Raw genomic sequence first — 21,531 nt, 5'->3', positions numbered from 1 at the left:
TGTGTGTGTGTGTGTCATACATGTGTGCTATATACTGTAACTGCGTTGTGTGTGTGTGTGTGTCATACATGTGTGCTATATACTGTAACTGCGTTGTGTGTGTGTGTGTGTGTGTGTGTGTCATACACGTGTGCTATATACTGTAACTGCGTTGTGTGTGTGTGTCATACATGTGTGCTATATACTGTAACTGTGGTGTGTATGTGTGTGTGTGACATACATTTGTGCCATATGTTGCTGTGTGTGTGTTTATAACATACATGTGTGCTAAATATACAGCGTATGCGTGTGTGTCAGACATACATGTGTGCCATATCTATATAGCTGTATATATATATATATATATATATATATATATATATATATATATATATATATATATATATATATATATATAAAAAAAATCAATGATGGCACTCCTCTGTCTGTGAATCATCCATCGATCAACACCCTCCTTCAGGGTACACACACATTATATATATATATATATATATATATATATATATATATATATATATATATATTTTTTTTAATTATTATTTTGGAAACACCCCTGCAAAAATCCTGCGTTTGCCCCTGGCTCAGCTGTCCAATAATGTATCAATGAAACAGCCTGCGTGCCCAGCCAATGACTGAGCGGCAGGCTGCTTCATTCATACTTTACTGGACAGCTGAGCCGTCGCTCAGCTGTCCTGTCTGTGCGCCCGCTGCTGCAGAGGGGACAGGAGTGCAGGGCAGGAGGTCCGCCGTGTGCTGCTTGGGGAGGCAAATATATATATATATATATATATATATATATTCTGCCTTCTCTATTAGGGGCCCCACTCTCTTAAGTGCCCCGGGCCCCCCATGGTCTTAATCCGGCTCTGCGGCAGGGACTCACATTGAAGTATTTATTTTTATTTTTTGATTGAACAGTGCTATAGCAGGAGTCTGCACTGATTCATTTGATATGCAACACTTGTATATTGGTTTGTGGAGTCTGAAATTACATTATGAAGTGCTAGCATGGCTTTATTCCATTCCAAGTTCTGTTGTGCTTTGTATACAGACTCATTTGCACACAGATATACAAGTGTCACATATCAAATTAATCAGCACTGTCTCCTGCACATGTTATTTCTGCCTCCCCTGGAGTGCACATGGTTTTGCCCAATTGCTAACAAAAATCCTGCTGCGATCAACTTGGAATTAACCGCCCCTATCCCTTCCCGGTGGTTCTTAAACCTAACCCCCCCTTTCTGCAGTTTAAACCTAACCCACGCTCCCTGCAGCCTAACCCTCCCTGGGGGAGTGGCGCTTAACCCCCTCCCCCCCCTTATGGTGGCGTCTGATTGTTCGGGATCCTGGCTGTCGGGATTTCTGCACTGGGCTGGAGACCCTATTTGAGATGCCTGTGTCTGCATTCCGCATAGTGTCAGGATTCCGACTGCTGGGTCCCTACACTGAGTGGCTTGCTAGAATATTCAATAGCCTAAAAAGTCAAGTAAACAGATCTGTCTGTATAACAAATGGCAGACAGACAGTGTATTTATTGTGAGCCAGTAGGCTCTTAAAGTAAATTTTCTAACTCATAACTCATTATTTGTCTGTAGATTTTATTTTTATCTGAAACAAAAAATGGAATAATTCATGGTTTTACACAGCAAAATAATTGAAGATCATTATATATTTATGTTTATATATTCTGCTATAATGCTAATATATCTCTTTGTATTTCAGTTTCCCACTTATGTCCCAGAAGAAAATGTGCACATGCCAGTCTATGGGAAAGGGGATAGAGATGTACCATCTTAAGGATTACTGGGATGCAAGTGATGTGCAGTCTGCTCTGGACAGACGTAAGAAGGAGTATGAACATATCAAGAGGAGGTAGGGTGATAAGGAGGGGGATTATTAAACCCTTCAGGACTAAAGTCAATTTCATACATATGGTTACGTTAGAGAGTTAGCTAACCCACATATATTCCTCCAAATTTGTTGTGTGATTTGTAATGCTTAGATTGATGCAAAAAATGCATAAGATCTGCGTCTCTCGTCTGCATGAATTACTTACTCCCATTCACAATTGCAGGACTTTCTTCAGGCAGCACCCACCCTATGAAATCCCTTCCCAAACACAGAGGCATCACCGAGTTTGGTGACACCCGGTGCGCACCTTTGATCTCCCCACTTGCCAGATACGCATTTGCAGTAAAAGGGGGCACGGCCGTGTATAGAGGGAGGCGTGGCTGTATATAGAGGGGTGTGTGGCCTCGCAAGGATCCTGAGATGGTCGCTCCAGGGGCATGCACAGCATCTCCGCAGATCAGTGGCGGAACTAGCGAGCGGTGGGCCCAGGTGCGACAAAATGCTTTGCCCCCCCCCCCCAGCCCATCCAAGTCCACCCCCTCACCCCTGGAGAGGATCTGGTGAGGGGGACCTGCTCAGGGCCAGTGAAATGGATACCTAGCAACAGTGCCGTAACTAGACATTTTAGCACTGTGTGCAAGAAACGGCATCGGAGCCCCACCACTGCATGCAAAACAGGGGCAGTGCGCGCCGTAGGCGCGCGCAAAAATACATAGTGGCGTGGCTTCGTGGGGAAGGGGTGTGGCCACAAAATAATACCAATTCATAAAACGGTGCACAGTAGTCTCCATTATTCAAATTACGCCGCACAGTAGCACCACTACACCAGGTAGAGACCGTTTTACACCTTACAGCGGACAGATTCCTCTTTTTACACATTACAGCAGACAGCGTCCCCTTTTTACACATTACGGCAGACAGCGCCCCCCTTTTTACACATAACGGCAGACAGCGTGTCGTTGTTACATATAGCGGCAGACAGCGTACACTTTTTATACATAACGGCAGATAGCGTGCCCTTTTTACACATAACGGCAGACAGCGTCACCTTTTTACACATTACGGCAGAAAGCGTGCCCTTGTTACACATTATGGCAGACAGCATCCTCCTTTTTACACATTACGGCAGGCAGATTCACCCTTTTTACACATTGCGGCAGACAGCGTCCCCTTTTTACACATCACGGCAGACAGATTCCCCCTTTTTACACATCACGTCAGGCAGATTCCCCCTTTTTACACATTGCGGCAAGCAGATTTCCCCTTTTTACACATCACATCAGGCAGATTCCCCCTTTTTACACATTGCGGCAAGCAGATTCCCCCTTTTTACACATCGCGTCAGGCAGATCCCCCCTTTTTACACATCGCGTCAGGCAGATTTCCCCTTTTTACACATTGCGTCAGGCAGATTCCCCCTTTTTACACATTGCGTCAGGCAGATTCCCCCTTTTTACACATTGCGTCAGGCAGATTCCCCCTTTTTACACATTGCAGCAAGCAGATTCCCCCTTTTTACACATTGCGGCAAGCAGATTCCCCCTTTTTACACATTGCAGCAAGCAGATTCCCCCTTTTCTCTAACGTCCTAGTGGATGCTGGGGACTCCGAAAGGACCATGGGGTATAGCGGCTCCGCAGGAGACTGGGCACAAAGTAAAAGCTTTAGGACTAGCTGGTGTGCACTGGCTCCTCCCCCTATGACCCTCCTCCAAGCCTCAGTTAAGATTTTGTGCCCGAACGAGAAGGGTGCAATCTAGGTGGCTCTCCTGAGCTGCTTAGAGTAAAAGTTTAAATAGGTTTTTTATTTTCAGTGAGACCTGCTGGCAACAGGCTCACTGCATCGAGGGACTAAGGGGAGAAGAAGCGAACTCACCTGCGTGCAGAGTGGATTGGGCTTCTTAGGCTACTGGACATTAGCTCCAGAGGGACGATCACAGGCCCAGCCATGGATGGGTCCCGGAGCTGCGCCGCCGGCCCCCTTACAGATGCTGAAGCAAGAAGAGGTCCATAAATCGGCGGCAGAAGACTTTCCTGTCTTCATAAGGTAGCGCACAGCACTGCAGCCTTGCGCCATTGCTCTCAGCACACTTCACACTTCGGTCACTGAGGGTGAAGGACGCTGGGGGGGGGCGCCCTGGGAAGCAATGAATTTACCTTATTTGGCAAAAAATACATCACATATAGCTCCTGGGCTATATGGATGTATTTAACCCCTGCCAGTTTTCCAGAAAAAAGCGGGAGAAGAGCCCGCCGTGAAGGGGGCGGGGCCTATCTCCTCAGCACACAGCGCCATTTTTCCCACACAGCTCCGCTGGTAGGAAGGCTCCCAGAATCTCCCCTGCATCCTGCAACTACAGAAACAGGGTAAAAAAGAGAGGGGGGCACTTATTTGGCAAAATAACAGCTATAAGCAGCTATAAGGGATAGACACTTATTGTAAGGTTGTCCCTATACATATATAGCGCTCTGGTGTGTGCTGGCAAACTCTCCCTCTGTCTCCCCAAGGGGCTAAGTGGGTCCTGTCCTCTATCAGAGCATTCCCTGTGTGTGTGCTGTGTGTCGGTACGTTTGTGTCGACATGTATGAGGAGAAAAATGATGTGGAGACGGAGCAGAGTGTCTGTAACAGTGATGTCACCCCCTAGGGGGTCGACACCTGAGTGGATGTACTGTTGAAAATTACGTGACAGTGTCAGCTCTATATAAAACAGTGGTTGACATGAGACAGCCGGCTACTCAGCTTGTGCCTGTCCAGACGTCTCATAGGCCGTCAGGCAGATGGCAGATACAGACGCCGACACGGATACTGACTCCTGTGTCGACGGTGAAGAGACAACCGTGATTTCCAGTAGGGCCACACGTTACATGATTGAGACAATGGAAAATGTTTTATACATTTCTGATAATACGAGTACCACCAAAAAAGGGGTATTATGTTCGGTGAGGGAAAAACTACCTGTAGTTTTCCTGAATCTGAGAAATAAAATGAGGTGTGTGATGATGCGTGGGTTTCCCCCCGATAACAATTAATAATTTCTTAAAAAGTATTGGCTGCATACCCTTTCCCGCCAGAGGTTAGGATGCATTGGGAAACACCCCCTAGGGGGGATAAGGCGCTCACACGCTTGTAAGAACAAGGGCTCTACCCTCTCATGAGATGGCCGCCCTTAAGGATCCTGCTGATAGAAAGCAGGAGGGTATCCAAAAAAGGTATTTACACACATACTGGTGTTATACTGCGACCAGCTATCGCCTCAGCCTGGAGGTGCAGTGCTGGGTTGGCATGGTCGGATTCCCTGACTGGAAATATTGATATCCTAGATAAGGATAGTATATTATTGCCTATAGAGCATTTAAAAGATGCATTTCTATATATGCATGATGCACAGCGGAATAATTGCCGACTGGCATCAAGTATAAGTGCGTTGTCCAATTCTACCAGTAAAATGGTCAGGTGATGCGGATTCCAAACGGCATTTGGAAGTATTGCCTTTGAAAGGGGACATTTGGGGTCGGTCTTTTAGACCTGGTGGCCACGGCAACAGCTGGGAAATCCACGTTTGTACCCCAGGTCGCCTCTCAAAATAAGACGCCGAATTATCAGGCGCAGTCCTTTGTTGGCAAGCGGACAAAAGGTTCCTCTTTTCTGCTCGTGACAGAGGGAGAGGAAAAAGGCTGCAGAGATCAGCCAGTTCCCAGGAACAGAAACCCTTTCCCGCCTCTGCCAAGCCCTCAGTATGACGCTAGGGCTTTACAAGCTCAGGCACGGTGGGGGCCCGTTCTCAATGAATTTCAGTGCGCAGTGGGCTCACTCGCAAGTAGACCCCTGGATCCTTCAGGTAATATCTCAGGGGTACATATTGGAATTCGAGACGTCTCCCCCTCGCCGTTTCCAAAAGTCGACTTTACCGACGTCTCCCTCTGACAGGGAGGAAGTTTTGGAAGCCATTCACAAGCTGTATTCCCAGCAGGTGATAATCAAGGTACCCCTCCTGCAACAGGGAACGGGGTATTATTCCACACTATTGTGGTACCGAAGCCAGACGGCTCGGTGAGACCGATTCTAAAATCTAAAATCTTTGAACACTTACATACAGAGGTTCAAATTCAAGATTGAGTCACTCAGAGCAGTGATTGCGAACCTGGAAGAAGGGGACTACATGATGTCTCGGGACATCAAGGATGCTTACCTTCATGTCAAAATTTACCCTTCTCACCAAGGGTACCTCAGGTTTATGGTACAGAACTGTCACTATCAGTTCAGACGCTGCCGTAGGGATGGTCCACGGCACCCCGGGTCTTTACCAAGGTAATGGCCAAAATGATGATATTCCTTCGAAGGAAGGGAATTTTAGTTATCCCTTACTTGGACGATTCCCTGATAAGGGTAAGATCCAGGGAACAGCTGGAGGTCGGTGTAGCACTATCTCAGGTAGTGTTGCGGCAGCACGATTGGATTCTCAATATTCCAAAATCGCAGCTGGTTCCGACGACGTGTCTTCTGTTCCTAGGGATGATCCTGGACACAGTCCAGAAAAAGGTGTTTCTCCCGGAGGAGAAAGCCAGGGAGTTATCCGAGCTAGTCAGGAACCTCCTCAAACCGAGCCAAGTCTCAGTGCATCAATGCACAAGGGTTCTGGGTAAAATGGTGGCTTCCTACGAAGCAATCCCATTCGGCAGATTCCACGCAAGAACTTTCCAGTGGGACCTGCTGGACAAATGGTCCGGGTCGCATCTTCAGATGCATCAGCGGATAACCCTGTCACCAAGGACAAGGGTGTCCCTCCTGTGGTGGTTGCAGAGTGCTCATCTTCTAGAGGGCCGCAGATTCGGCATTCAGGACTGGGTCCTGGTAACCACGGATGCCAGCCTGCGAGGCTGGGGAGCAGTCACACAGGGAAGGAATATCCAGGACTTATGGTCAAGCCTGGAGACATCACTTCACATAAATATCCTGAAGCTAAGGGACATTTACAATGCTCTAAGCTTAGCAAGACCTCTGCTTCAAGGACAGCCGGTGTTGATCCAGTCGGACAACATCACGGCAGTCACCCACGTAAACAGACAGGGTGGCACAAGAAGCAGAAGGGCAATGACAGAAGCTGCAAGGATTCTTCGCTGGGCGGAAAATCATGGGATAGCACTGTCAGCAGTATTCATTCCGGGAGTGGACAACTGGGAAGCAGACTTCCTCAGCACGACCTCCACCCGGGAGAGTGGGGACTTCACCCAGAAGTCTTCCACATGATTATAAACCGTTGGGAAAAACTCGACAGGTATTGCGCCAGGTCAAGGGACCCTCAGGCAATAGCTGTAGACGCTCTGGTAACACTGTGGGTGTACCAGTCAGTGTATGTGTTCCCTCCTCTGCCTCTCATACCCAAGGTACTGAGATTGATAAGATGGAGAGGAGTAAGCACTATATTCGTGGCTCCGGATTGGCCAAGAAGGACTTGGTAACCGGAACTTCAAGAGATGCTCACGGAGGATCCGTGGCCTCTACCTCTAAGAAGGGACCTGCTCCAACAAGGACCCTGTCTGTTCCAAGACTTACCGCGGCTGCGTTTGACGGCATGGCGGTTGAACGCCGGATCCTGAAGGAAAAAAGGCATTCCGGATGAAGTCATCCCTATCCTGATCAAAGTCAGGAAGGATGTAACCGCAAAACATTATCACCGCATTTGGCGAAAATATGTTGCGTGGTGCGAGGCCAGTAAGGCCCGACGGAGGAAATTCAACTGGGTCGATTCCTACATTCCTGCAAACAGGAGTGTCTATGGGCCTGAAATTGGGGTCCATTAAGGTTCAAATTTCGGCCCTGTCAATTTTCTTCCAAAAGGAACTAGCTTCAGTACCTGAAGTTCAGACGTTTGTAAAAGGGGTACTGCATATACAGCCTCCTTTTGTGCCTCCAGTGGCACTTTGGGATCTCAATGTAGTTTTTTGGGTTCCAAAAGTCACATTGGTTTGAACCACTTAAATATGTGGAGTTAAAATATCTCACATGGAATGTGGTCATGCTGTTGGCCCTGGCCTGGGCCAGGCGCGTGTCAGAATTGGCGGCTTTATCCTGTAAAAGCCCTTATCTGATTTTCCATTCGGACAGGGCGGAATTGAGGACTCGTCCTCAATTTCTCCCTAAGGTGGTTTCAGCATTTCACTTAAACCAACCTATTGTGGTGCCTGCGGCTACTAGGGACTTGGAGGATTCCAAGTTGCTGGACGTAGTCAGGGCCCTGAAAATATGTTTCCAGGACGGCTGGAGTCAGAAAATCTGACTCGCTGTTTATCCTGTATGCACCCAACAAGCTGGGTGCTCCTGCTTCTAAGCAGACGATTGCTCGTTGGATTTGTAGTACAATTCAGCTTGCACATTCTGTGGCAGGCCTGCCACAGCCAAAATCTGTAAAAGCCCATTCCACATGGAAAGTGGGCTCATCTTGGGCGGCTGCCCGAGGGGTCTCGGCTTTACAACTTTGCCGAGCAGCTACTTGGTCAGGGGCAAACACGTTTGCTAAATTCTACAAATTTGATACCCTGGCTGAGGAGGACCTGGAGTTCTCTCATTCGGTGCTGCAGAGTCATCCGCACTCTCCCGCCCGTTTGGGAGCTTTGGTATAATCCCCATGGTCCTTTCGGAGTCCCCAGCATCCACTAGGACGTTAGAGAAAATAAGAATTTACTTACCGATAATTCTATTTCTCATAGTCCGTAGTGGATGCTGGGCGCCCATCCCAAGTGCGGATTGTCTGCATTACTTGTACATAGTTATTGTTACAAAAATCGGGTTATTGTTGTTGTGAGCCATCTTTTCAGAGGCTCCTTCTGTTATCATGCTGTTAACTGGGTTCAGATCACAAGTTGTACGGTGTGATTGGTGTGGCTGGTATGAGTCTTACCCGGGATTCAAAATCCTTCCTTATTGTGTACGCTCGTCCAGGCACAGTATCCTAACTGAGGCTTGGAGGAGGGTCATAGGGGGAGGAGCCAGTGCACACCAGCTAGTCCTAAAGCTTTTACTTTGTGCCCAGTCTCCTGCGGAGCCGCTATACCCCATGGTCCTTTCGGAGTCCCCAGCATCCACTACGGACTATGAGAAATAGAATTATCGGTAAGTAAATTCTTATTTTTACACATTGCGGCAAGCAGATTCCCTCTTTTTATACATTGCAGCAAGCAGATTTCCCCTTTTTACATATTGCGGCAGACAGTACCCCTTTTTGTACAAAGAAAGAAAGAAAGAAAGAAAGAAAGAGAATTATACTTATCCTCTCCGCTGGCTCAGGCTCCTCGGTGCAGCTTCTGGTCACGATTCCCGGGCAGGAGAGAAGGAGGAGGAGGGAGGTGGAGGAGGGAGCCGCAGCAGCGCTGTGTTATTGGTGGAGGCGCTGCTGTCCCTCTGCTTCACTATAGGCTGTTCTCGGAAGACAGCCTATAGTGAAGCAGAGGGACAGCAGCAGCAGCGCCTCAACCAGTAGTAAAGCGCTGCTGCGGCTCCCTCCTCCACCTCCCTCCTCCTCCTTCTCCCCCGTACCGCTGCGCTTCTCTCCTCTCTATCCGGGCGGCTGTGTGCTGCGGGCAGCGGTTGCCCGCAGCACACAGCGGCATGTAATGAGTCAGTATGACTCATTACATGCTTTGGGCCCCTGGACAGTGGCGGGCCCCAGTGCAACGCACTGGTTGCACTGGCGGTAGTTCCGCCTCTGCCGCAGATGCTGGGCTGTACTGGGCTGCCCCCGCTGACCGTCTTTCTGTGCTGTCGGCTCCTCTTCTATGACAGGAGCCGAGTTCTGTAGGAGACTTTCACACTGCGACACACAGCTCCTGTCACTGTGAAGGAGCCAACATTTTGGTGTCACCCCCTCCACGGGTAAAACCCGGGAGTGGGTCGGGAACCCCCACAGCACAATTGTGACACCACTGCCCATGCACAGTAAGACTCTCCTCTAGCCCTCAAACATTCCCTGACAGCTCACCTCTTCAGGCAACCCTATCAAATTCCTGAACTGGCCACATAACCTTCAGAAGCATTCATATTTAATTACATCCCATCAAGATGGTCTCTGCAATCTGGTCGGACCACTATGCTATAGATAGCGCATATCCTTGTGTATCCTTCCTACTTCCCTATAGATTGGAAGCTTGTGACCTCTATGTCTTTCTGTTATTACCCAGTTTGTCTTATAACTGTTGTTTCCAATTGTAAAGTGCAACGGAATATGCTGCGCTGTATAAAAAAACTGTAATTAATAAATAAAAGTTTAAGCACTCAAATATAAGGGTGGCTTAAACAACCATCAACTATATACTTAATTCTATTGGCATAAGTAAAACAATGCCTTTATTAATCATAAATTAGGGAGGAAATTTACCAATAGACTGGCAATTAATAGGATTACAAGTAATCAGCTATAAGTGTATGTACTGTACTCCTCTCTTAAATTAACATCGCCACCTAGTGACTGAGAGGGAGATATGCTTACTAGCTCTAATAGCAGTTGAACTGTACAAAGAACTGCTTTAGAACATTTATATAAATAGGAAGAAGGTAGCAAGGGTGGGATATACTAATCGCTGGCCATCGGCAGTCATTGCAACTATGCTAATCGCATATGTACTAACATATGCGATGCCAGGGGCCCCCTGCGATCCCTGGTGGTCTGGAGGAGGGTATGCGGGGGCCTCCCTGGGCTCCTCCTCACTGCAGCCAGAAGGACAAATGGCTGTGTTGTGGGGGATCATGGAGCCGAACAAGTAGGCTGCCAGGACACAGATGAGGGGTGTCAGCGTAAGCTGCAGGCGCAGCTTTGGGCGGCAGGTGCGAAGAGTTGCGGAAAGAAGCCAATAGGCTTCTATAGGGTGTTATCATAAAAAGATGGCGATACCCTCTGTGAAGATACGTGGGTGGCCGGGTCTTAGTACATTTGAAAATGCGGTAAAACCCTGACAACGGGGGTTTTACTGCATTTTTCCCTTAGTACATCTCCCCCCAAGTGAGGCCATCTGTAAGAAGAACTCTAAGATGAATGCAAAGGGCAATATTATAAGAAAACAATCTGCCTTAACTCTTATTTCTCATACGTCCTAGAGGATGCTGGGGACTCCAAAAGGACCATGGGGTATAGATGGGATCCGCAGGAGACATGGGCACTTTAAGACTTTAAATGAGTGTGAACTGGCTTCTCCCTCTATGCCCCTCCTCCAGACCTCAGTTAGATTCTGTGCCCAGAGAGACTGGACACATAACAGGGGAGCTCTACTGAGTTTCTCTGAAAAAGACTTTATGTTATGTTTTTTATTTTCAGAGAGACCTGCTGGCAACAGGCTCCCTGCATCGTGGGACTGAGGGGAGAGAAACAGACCTACTTCTGTGAGTTTAAAGGCTATGCTTCTTAGGCTACTGGACACCATTAGCTCCAGAGGGTCTGATCACTTGGTATAGCCTAGCTACTCATTCCCGGAGCTGCGCCTTCGTCCCCCTCACAGAGCCAGAAGAAAGTAGCCGGGTGAGTAGCAGAAGCAAAGAAGGCTTCAGATCTCAGAGGTACCACGCAGTGGTTGAGCTGCGCGCCATTGCTCCCACACACAAGCGGCACTACATGGGTGCAGGGCGTAGGGGGGGCGCCCTGGGCAGCAATAAACCTCTTTTCTGGCTGGCAAAGACATATACAGTGCATAGGCACTGTATATAGACCCCCGCCAGTATGTTAAAAAAGCGGGACTTAAGCGCGCCATTACGGGGGCGGGGCTTAGCCCTCACAGCTCTAATCAGCGCCATTTTCTCTCCACAGAAAGCTGCAGAGGCACCGGTCCTGGCTCCTCGATACTCTCAAGTAACAGGGTGCAATCGGGGGGAGGAGGGGGGGCGCACAGCTAAATTGGTGTTGATATATATTATATATATTGATATAAAAAGCGCTGGTGAACCTGGGACTTGATATATATTAGTTTCAGTCCGGTATAGGCGCTGGGTGTGAGCTGGCAAACTCTCTCTGTGTTCTCTAACAGGCCTTAGTGTGGGTCTGTCCCCTATAGCCCAGTGTGTTCGTGTGTGTCGGTACGGTTGTGTCGACATGTCTGAGGCTGAATGCTCTTCCCAGGAGGAAGCTGGAGTGGGGACAGTACAGACTGAGGGAGTGACTCTGTCGGCACCGCCGACTGCTGATTGGGTGAATATGTTGAGTGTCTTGAATGCAAATGTGGCTTTATTAAATAAGAGATTGGATAAATCTGAGGCCCAGAACCAAACGTGGAGACAATCCATGGAAGATGCTTTGTCACAAACTCAGACCCCCTGGGGTCACTGAAACGGTCATTTACCCAAATAGCAGATACTGATATCGACACGGATTCCGATTCCAGTGTCGACGAATGGGATGCCAGGTTGAATCCGAAACTGGCTAAAAGCATTCAGTACATGATTGTGGCTATAAAAGAGGTGTTACATATCACGGAGGACCCTGCCGTTCCTGAGACGAGGGTCTGCATGTTTAAAGGGAAGAAACCTGAGGTAACTTTTCCTCCCTCTCATGAACTGAATGCCCTTTTTGAGAAGGCTTAGGAAGTTCCTGACAAAAAGTTATTGATTCCTAAGAGAATTGTTATGGCATATCCTTTTCCTTCTGTGGACAGGAAAAAGTGGGAGTCAACCCCCACTGTCGACAAAGCTCTTGCGCGGCTGTCCAAGAAGGTGGCGCTTCCGTCTCCTGACACGGCAGCCGTGAAGGACCCTGCGGATCGCAAGCAGGAAACTACATTAAAATCTATTTATGTCACTACGGGCACGCTGCTCAGACCTGCAGTAGCATCGGCATGGGTGAGTAGTGCTATTGAAAAATGGGCAGATAACTTGTCATTTGAATTAGATACCCTATAAAGGGATAGCGTTCTTTTGACACTGGGTCATATCAGGGACGCGGCAGTCTATCTAAGGGAGGCCGCGAGAGATATTGGCCTCTTGGGATCAAGGGCCAATGCCATGGCAGTCTCTGCTAGGAGAGCGTTATGGACTCATCAATGGAATGGCGATGCTGAGTCGAAAAAAGCTATGGAGTCTCTGCCGTATAAAGGTGGCGTTTTGTTAGGTGAGGGCCTCGCGGACCTGGTATCTACAGCTACCGCGGGTAAGTCATCGCTTTTACCGTATGTCCCAGCCCAACAAAAGAAAGCGCCCCATTATCAGATGCAGTCCTTTCGGGCTAATAAATTCAAAAAAGGTTGTGGATCCTCCTTGGGGAAAGAGGTCGCCGGCCGTGGCAGGCTCCCAGGAGCCGAAGTCTTCCCCGGCCTCTGCCAAATCCACCGCATGACGCTGGGACTCCCCTGCGGGATTCCGCACCGGTTGGGCCACCTCTTCAACTCTTCAGTCAGGTCTGGGCCTGTTCGTCCCTCGATCCTTGGGTGCTAGAAATAGTGACCCAAGGGTACAAATTGGAGTTTCAGGAAGTGCCCCCTCACCGATTTTTCAAATCAACCTTGCCAGCTTCTCTTCCGTAAAGGGAGGTAGCATGCACTGCAATACAAAAGCTGTGTCAACAGCAGGTCATTGTCACGGTACCTCCGTCACAACGGGGAGAAGGCTTCTACTCAAGCCTGTTTGTGGTTCCGAAGCCGGATGTCACGGTCAGACCAATTCTCAATTTAAAATCCCTCAATGTGTATCTGAAAATATTCAAATTCAAAATGGAATCTCTCTGAGCAGTGATTTCCAGTCTGGAAGGGGGGACTTTATGGTGTCAGTCGACATAAAGGATACTTACTTACGTGTCCCCATTTTTCCTCCACATCAGGCTTACCTGTGGTTTGCGGTTCAGGATTGTCATTACCAGTTTCAGACGTTGCCATTTGGGCTTTCCGCGACTCCGAGGATTTTCACCAAGGTAATTGCGGAAATGATTGTGCTCCTGCGAAAACAAAGTGTCACAATTATCCCGTACTTGGACGATCTCCTGATAAAGGCGAGATCAAAGGAGCAGTTGCTAAGAAGCGTCACGCTCTCCCTGACGATCCTGCAACAACATGGTTGGCTCCTGAATTTGCCAAAGTCACAGTTGGTTCCGACAACGCGCCTGTCATTCTTGGGCATGATCTTGGACACGGAACGGAAGAGAGTTTTCTCCCGGTAGAAAAAGCTCTGGAGATCCAGAGCATGGTAAAAGAGATTCTGAAACCAGCAAAAGTGTGATTCATCAATGCACTCGGGTGCTGGGGAAGATGGTGGCGGCCTACGAGGCCATTCCGTTTGGCAGGTTCCATGCCAGGGTGTTTCAGTGGGACCTGTTGGACAAGTGGTCTGGGTCTCACCTCCACATGCACCGGAAGATAAGCCTATCTTCCAGGACCAGAGTTTCCCTGCTGTGATGGCTCCAAAGTTCTCACCTCCTGGAGGGGCGCAGGTTCGGGATTCAGGATTGGATCCTGGTGACCACGGATGCAAGTCTCCGAGGTTGGGGAGCGGTCACACAGGGGTAAAATTTCCAAGGAAAATTGTCAAGCCAGGAAGCTTGTCTACACATAAACATTCTGGAATTAAGAGCCATCTACAACGGCCTTCTACAAGCGGAGCATCTCTTTCGACGCCTGCCTGTCCGGATTCAGTCGGACAACATAACAGCAGTGGCGTACATAAACCGCCAAGGCGGATCAAGGAGCAGAACGGCAATGGCGGAGGCCACAAGGGTTCTACGCTGGGCGGAAAAACATACAAGCGCTCTGTCAGCGGTCTTCATTCCGGGCGTGGACAACTGGGAGGCAGACTTCCTCAGCAGACACGATCTCCACCCAGGAGAATGGGGTCTTCATCAAGAGGTCTTTGCAAAAGTGACGGGTCAGTGGGGAGTTCCTCAAATAGACATGATGGCGTCTCGTCTCAACAAGAAACTTCAGGGATACTGTAGATGTACTGTATATAGACCCCCGCCAGTATGTTAAAAAAGCGGGACTTAAGCGCGCCATTACGGGGGCGGGGCTTAGCCCTCACAGCTCTAATCAGCGCCATTTTCTCTCCACAGAAAGCTGCAGAGGCGCCGGTCCTGGCTCCTCGATACTCTCAAGTAACAGGGTGCAATCGAGGGGAGGAGGAGGGGCGCACAGCTAAATTGGTGTTGATATATATTATATATATTGATATAAAAAGCGCTGGTGAACCTGGGACTTGATATATATTAGTTTCAGTCCGGTATAGGCGCTGGGTGTGAGCTGGCAAACTCTCTCTGTGTTCTCTAACAGGCTTTAGTGTGGGTCTGTCCCCTATAGCCCAGTGTGTTCGTGTGTGTCGGTACGGTTGTGTCGACATGTCTGAGGCTGAATGCTCTTCCCAGGAGGAAGCTGGAGTGGGGACAGTACAGACTGAGGGAGTGACTCTGTCGGCACCGCCGACTGCTGATTGGGTGAATATGTTGAGTGTCTTGAATGCAAATGTGGCTTTATTAAATAAGAGATTGGATAAATCTGAGGCCCAGAACCAAACGTGGAGACAATCCATGGAAGATGCTTTGTCACAAACTCAGACCCCCTGGGGTCACTGAAACGGTCATTTACCCAAATAGCAGATACTGATACCGACACGGATTCCGATTCCAGTGTCGACGAATGGGATGCCAGGTTGAATCCGAAACTGGCTAAAAGCATTCAGTACATGATTGTGGCTATAAAAGAGGTGTTACATATCATGGAGGACCCTGCCGTTCCTGAGACGAGGGTCTGTATGTTTAAAGGGAAGAAACCTGAGGTAACTTTTCCTCCCTCTCATGAACTGAATGCCCTTTTTGAGAAGGCTTAGGAAGTTCCTGACAAAAAGTTATTGATTCCTAAGAGAATTGTTATGGCATATCCTTTTCCTTCTGTGGACAGGAAAAAGTGGGAGTCAACCCCCACTGTCGACAAAGCTCTTGCGCGGCTGTCCAAGAAGGTGGCGCTTCCGTCTCCTGACACGGCAGCCCTGAAGGACCCTGCGGATCGCAAGCAGGAAACTACATTAAAATCTATTTATGTCACTACGGGCACGCTGCTCAGACCTGCAGTAGCATCGGCATGGGTGAGTAGTGCTATTGAAAAATGGGCAGATAACTTGTCATCTGAATTAGATACCCTATAAAGGCTCCTGAATTTGCCAAAGTCACAGTTGGTTCCGACAACGCGCCTGTCATTCTTGGGCATGATCTTGGACACGGAACGGAAGAGAGTTTTTCTCCCGGTAGAAAAAGCTCTGGAGATCCAGAGCATGGTAAAAGAGATTCTGAAACCAGCAAAAGTGCGATTCATCAATGCACTCGGGTGCTGGGGAAGATGGTGGCGGCCTACGAGGCCATTCCGTTTGGCAGGTTCCAAGCCAGGGTGTTTCAGTGGGACCTGTTGGACAAGTGGTCCGGGTCTCGCCTCCACATGCACCGGAAGATAAGCCTATCTTCCAGGACCAGAGTTTCCCTGCTGTGATGGCTCCAAAGTTCTCACCTCCTGGAGGGGCGCAGGTTCGGGATTCAGGATTGGATCCTGGTGACCACGGATGCAAGTCTCCGAGGTTGGGGAGCGGTCACACAGGGGGAAAATTTCCAAGGAAAATGGTCAAGCCAGGAAGCTTGTCTACACATAAACATTCTGGAATTAAGAGCCATCTACAACGGCCTTCTACAAGCGGAGCATCTCTTTCGAGGCCTGCCTGTCCGGATTCAGTCGGACAACATAACAGCAGTGGCGTACATAAACCGCCAAGGCGGAACAAGGAGCAGAACGGCAATGGCGGAGGCCACAAGGGTTCTACGCTGGGCGGAAAAACATACAAGCGCTCTGTCAGCGGTCTTCATTCCGGGCGTGGACAACTGGGAGGCAGACTTCCTCAGCAGACACGATCTCCATCCAGGAGAATGGGGTCTTCATCAAGAGGTCTTTGCATAAGGAACGGGTCAGTGGGGAATTCCTCAAATAGACATGATGGCGTCTCGTCTCAACAAGAAACTTCAGGGATACTGTTCCAGGTCGAGGGACCCTCAAGCCAAGTGCTGTGGATGCCCTGGTGACTCCCTGGGTGTTTCAGTCGGTTGATGTGTTCCCTCCACTTCCACTTATCCCAAAGGTGATAAGCCTCATAAGAAGAACAAGGGTTTAGGCGATACAAGTCGTTCCAGATTGGCCACGGAGGGCCTGGTATCCGGATCTTCAGGAACTGCTCATAGCAGATCCCTGGCCTCTTCCTCTAAGGGAGGATCTGTTACAGCATGGGCCGTGCATGTGGTCCAGATTTACCGCGGTTGCGTTTGACGGCGTGGCGGTTGAACGCCAAATCTTAGCCCGGAAGGGGATTCCCGGTGAAGTCATCACTACACTGCTCAAAGCAAGAAAGAAAGGTAACGGCGAAGCATTATCACCGTATTTGGAGAAAATACTTGTCTTGGTGTGAAGCCAGGAAGGCTCCTACAGAAGATTTTCAGCTGGGTCGTTTTCACCATTTTTTGCAGGCAGGTGTGGATGCGGGCCTAAAGTTAGGCTCCATTAAAGTCCAGATTTCGGCCTTATTGATCTTTTTTTCAAAAAGAATTGGCCTCCCGTCCGGAAGTTCAGACTTTCGTGAAGGGCGTGCTGCACATCCAACCTCCATTTGTGCCCCCGGTGGCACCATGGGACCTTAATGTGGTGTTGCAGTTCCTTACGTCAAATTGGTTTGAAACTTTACAGACGGTTGAGTTAAAATTCCTCACTTGGAAGGTGGTCATGCTTTTAGCCTTGGCGTCCGCAAGGCGGGTGTCGGAATTAGCGGCCTTGTCACCAAAGAGTCCCTATTTGATCTTCCATGTGGATAGAGCAGAATTGCGAACTTGTTAACAATTTCTGCCAAAGGTGGTTTCTTTGTTTCACATGAACCAACCTATTGTGGTGCCTGTGGCTACCGAAGCCTTGGCTGACTCGAAGTCTCTGGATGTAGTCAGAGCTTTGAAGATTTATGTCGCCAAAATGGCTCATATTAGGAAATCGGAGGCTCTGTTTGTCTTCTATGCCTCAAACAAACCTGTGGGTTACAGACTATTGCACGCTGGATCTGTAACACGATACACCATGTGCATTCTACGGCAGGGTTGCCGTTACCGAAGTCGGTGAAGGCCCATTCTACCAGAAAGGTGGGCTCATCCTGGGCGGCTGCCCGATGGGTCTCGGCATTACAGCTTTGCCGAGCAGCTACTTGGTCGGGTTCAAACACTTTTGCAAAATTCTACAAGTTTGATACCCTGGCTGATGAGAGCCTCATGAGAGCCTCATGTTTGCTCAATCGGTGCTGCAGAGTCTTCCGCACTCTCCCGCCCATTCTGGAGCTTTGGTATAATCCCCTTGGTCCTTTTGGAGTCCCCAGTATCCTCTAGGACGTATGAGAAAATAGGATTTTAATACCTACAGGTAAATCCTTTTCTCTTAGTCCGTAGAGGATGCTGGGCGCCCAGTACTTGCTTTAGTTGTTGCTTATGTTGCACAAAGGTTGTGTTTCGGTTGTGGTCAGCCTGTTGCTTTTAGTTCATTCAGTTGACTGGTATTTACTTAAAAGCCATGTTGTACGGTGTGTTTGGTGTGAGCTGGTATGTGTCTCACCCTTAGTTAACAAAAATCCTTTTCCATCGAAAAATGTCCATCTCCCTGGGCACAGTTCCTACACCTGAGGTCTGGAGGAGGGGCATAGAGGGAGGAGCCAGTTCACACTCATTTAAAGTCTTAAAATGCCCATGTCTCCTGCGGATCCCATCTATACCCCATGGTCCTTTTGGAGTCCCCAGCATCCTCTACGGACTAAGAGAAAAGGATTTACTGGTAGGTATTAAAAAAAAAATTCTTTACTTCTTTATCAGCATAGTACAGTTATGTGTACTTATGTATGCACTGTTAGGTCTGTTACTGTATGTACTCACAAAGCCAATTTGCTATGAACTAGTGAGTAATTTGTGTCAGATTGTGGATACGGGTTGGTATAGATATACCGGCGCTCGTCATCCCGCTGGTCAGAATCCCGACCGCGGGATGCCGGAATGCTGGCAGTGGGTCGTGCATTTGTATTCAATACCCTGACTCTGCATAAAATTTAATCCAAGTAGCTAGAGAGCTATAGTGGCAAGGAATGTACAAGTGACGAAATACAGGGGAAAAAGTTTAGTGAAGCATTTGATTGAATAATATATATTTTTTGTATTGCATGCATACTATATTGTATAGGAATGATATAGTGAGACTGTAGAGGGGATTTGTATATTTGCTCAAATATTTAGTACAAATATAACACTTGTCATATTTACTAGTAAATTAAATTGATTATACTTGCTGTATATGACATCTTGCCTGAAATTTGATCCAAAGAAGCTAAAAAGAGAAAATAAGGTATATGTGTATTGATACAGAAAGTATTGTAATCGCACATAACACTTCCAGCAAAAGATTTACTCAATCAAGCCTAAATACACTGCTCATACATTGACAATCAGTTTCAAATGCTGTTGTGCAAATGGAATAGACAACAGGTGGAAATTATAGGCAATTAGCAAGACACCCCCAATAAAGAAGTTGTTCTGCAGGTGGTGACCACAGACCACTTCTCAGCTCCTATGATTTCTGGCTGATGTTTTTGTCACTTTTGAAAGCTGGCAGTGCTTTCACTCTAGTGGTAGCATGAGACGGAGTCTACAACCCACACAAGTGGCTCAGGTAGTGCAGCTCATCCAGGATGGCACATCAATGCGAGCTGTGGCAAGAAGGTTTGCTGTGTCTGTCAGCGTAGTGTCCAGAGCATGGAGGTACTACCTGGAGACAGGCCAGTACATCAGGAGATGTTGACGAGGCCGTAGGAGGTCAACAACCCAGCAGCAGGACCGCTACCTCCGCCTTTGTGCAAGGAGGAACAGGAGGAGCACTGCCAGAGCCCTGCAAAATGACCTCCAGCATGCCACAAATGTGCATGTGTCTACTCAAACGATCAGAAACAGACTCCATGAGGGTGGTATGAGGGCCCGACATCCACAGGTAGGGGTTATGCTTACAGCCCAACACCGTGCAGGACGTTTGGCATTTTCCAGAGAACACCAAGATTGGCAAATTCGCCACTGGCGCCCTGTGCTCTTCAAAGATGAAAGCAGGTTCTCACTGAGCACATGTGACAGACGTGACAGAGTCTGGAGACACCCTGGAGAACGTTCTGCTGCCTGCAACATCCTCCAGCATGACCGGTTTGGCAGTGGGTCAGTAATGGTGTGGGGTGGCATTTCTTTGGGGGGCCGCACAGCCCTCCATGTGCTCGCCAGAGGTAGCCTGACTGCCATTAGGTACCGAGATGAGATCCTCAGACCCCTTGTGAGACCATATGCTGGGGCGGTTGGCCCTGGGTTCCTCCTAATGCAAGACAATGCTAGACCTCATGTGGCTGGAGTGTGTCAGCAGTTCCTGCAAGACGAAGGCATTGATGCTATGGACTGGCCCGCCCGTTCCCCAGACCTGAATCCAATTGAGCACATCTCGGACATCATGTCTCGCTTCATCCACCAACGCCACGTTGCACCACAGACTGTCCAGGAGTTGGCGGATGCTTTAGTCCAGGTCTGGGAGGAGATCTCTCAGGAGACCATCCGCCACCTCATCAGGAGCATGCCCAGGCATTGTAGGGTGGTCATACAGGCACGTGGAGGCCACACACACTACTGAGCCTCATTTTGACTTGTTTTAAGGACATTACATCAAAGTTGGATCAGCCTGTAGTGTGTTTTTCCACTTTAATTTTGAGTGTGACTCCAAATCCAGACCTCCATGGGTTAATAAATTTGATTTCCATTGATAATTTTTGTGTGATTTTGTTGTCAGCACATTCAACTATGTAAAGAACAAAGTATTTAATAAGAATATTTCATTCATTCAGATCTAGGATGTGTTGTTTAAGTGTTCCCTTTATTTTTTTGAGCAGTGTATAATAATCTAGCTTGGGTAGAGGCATACATATTTTATCTGGGTGTGGATGACAGGGTTGACAGTAACTGGGTCAACAGTCATTAGGTTCATAGTGACTAGGTCTACACCCAGGGCCGGTTCTAGACCTTGTGGCGCCCAGGGCCCCCCCCCCCCTGATAGGCAAATTAGGGATAGTGCACGCCGAAGGCACGCGTCAAAAAATAGGGACATGGCTTTATAGGGAAGGGACATGTCCGTCAGTCACATTACACCACCCAGTAGTACCCCTTATACCATGGTAGAACCCCTTCACACATTACACCAAAGTAGAGCAGTGCACCTTATACGTGTTACGCCAGGTAGTCCCTTACACACATTGCACCAGGTGGACCCTTATACACATTGCACCAGGTAGACCCTTATACACATTGCACCAGCTAGACCCTTATACACATTGCACCAGGTAGCCCCTTATACACACTGTGACAGGTAGACCCTTAGACACATTGCACCAGGTAGACCTTATACACATTGCACTTATTATGTGCCTCCTATGCAATGCCCTCATTAGCAATGCCCCCATTGGTATTACCTCCGTTTGGTATTGCCTCCTCTAGTTATGCCACCTGTAGATCTTAATAAAGATGTGAAAAATGCATGTTGACCTTTTCATGTGTCGACCTTTTGTCATGACGATCTAGTGACCATATCTACCTAATACATGTCGACCAATAGTGGTCGACCTAATGAGTGTCGACCTAAGTGTTGTCAACCTA

The 21,531-nt window shown here is 48.4% G+C and overlaps 1 protein-coding gene across 8 annotated transcripts in view; it reads left to right on the top strand.

The window, feature by feature from the left end:
- B4GALNT2 (beta-1,4-N-acetyl-galactosaminyltransferase 2 (SID blood group)) overlaps positions 1 to 21,531 on the top strand; it is a 230,382-nt gene that overhangs the window by 154,985 nt on the left and 53,866 nt on the right. For all 8 annotated transcript variants that reach the window (XR_010244363.1, XM_063963550.1, XM_063963549.1 and 5 more), the window contains exon 2: positions 1,723 to 1,872. Coding sequence is in view for 7 of the 8 variants with exons in the window: in XM_063963545.1 (XP_063819615.1) it covers positions 1,723 to 1,872 (150 nt within the window). In the remaining variant the exon portion in view is untranslated. The remainder of the gene's footprint in view (positions 1 to 1,722; positions 1,873 to 21,531) is intronic.

This window comes from Pseudophryne corroboree, chromosome 3, assembly GCF_028390025.1.
Source record: "Pseudophryne corroboree isolate aPseCor3 chromosome 3, aPseCor3.hap2, whole genome shotgun sequence".
NCBI lineage: Eukaryota > Metazoa > Chordata > Amphibia > Anura > Myobatrachidae > Pseudophryne > Pseudophryne corroboree.
Note: the sequence above shows the minus strand (reverse complement) of the source record. Positions and strands in the feature narration are given on the sequence as shown.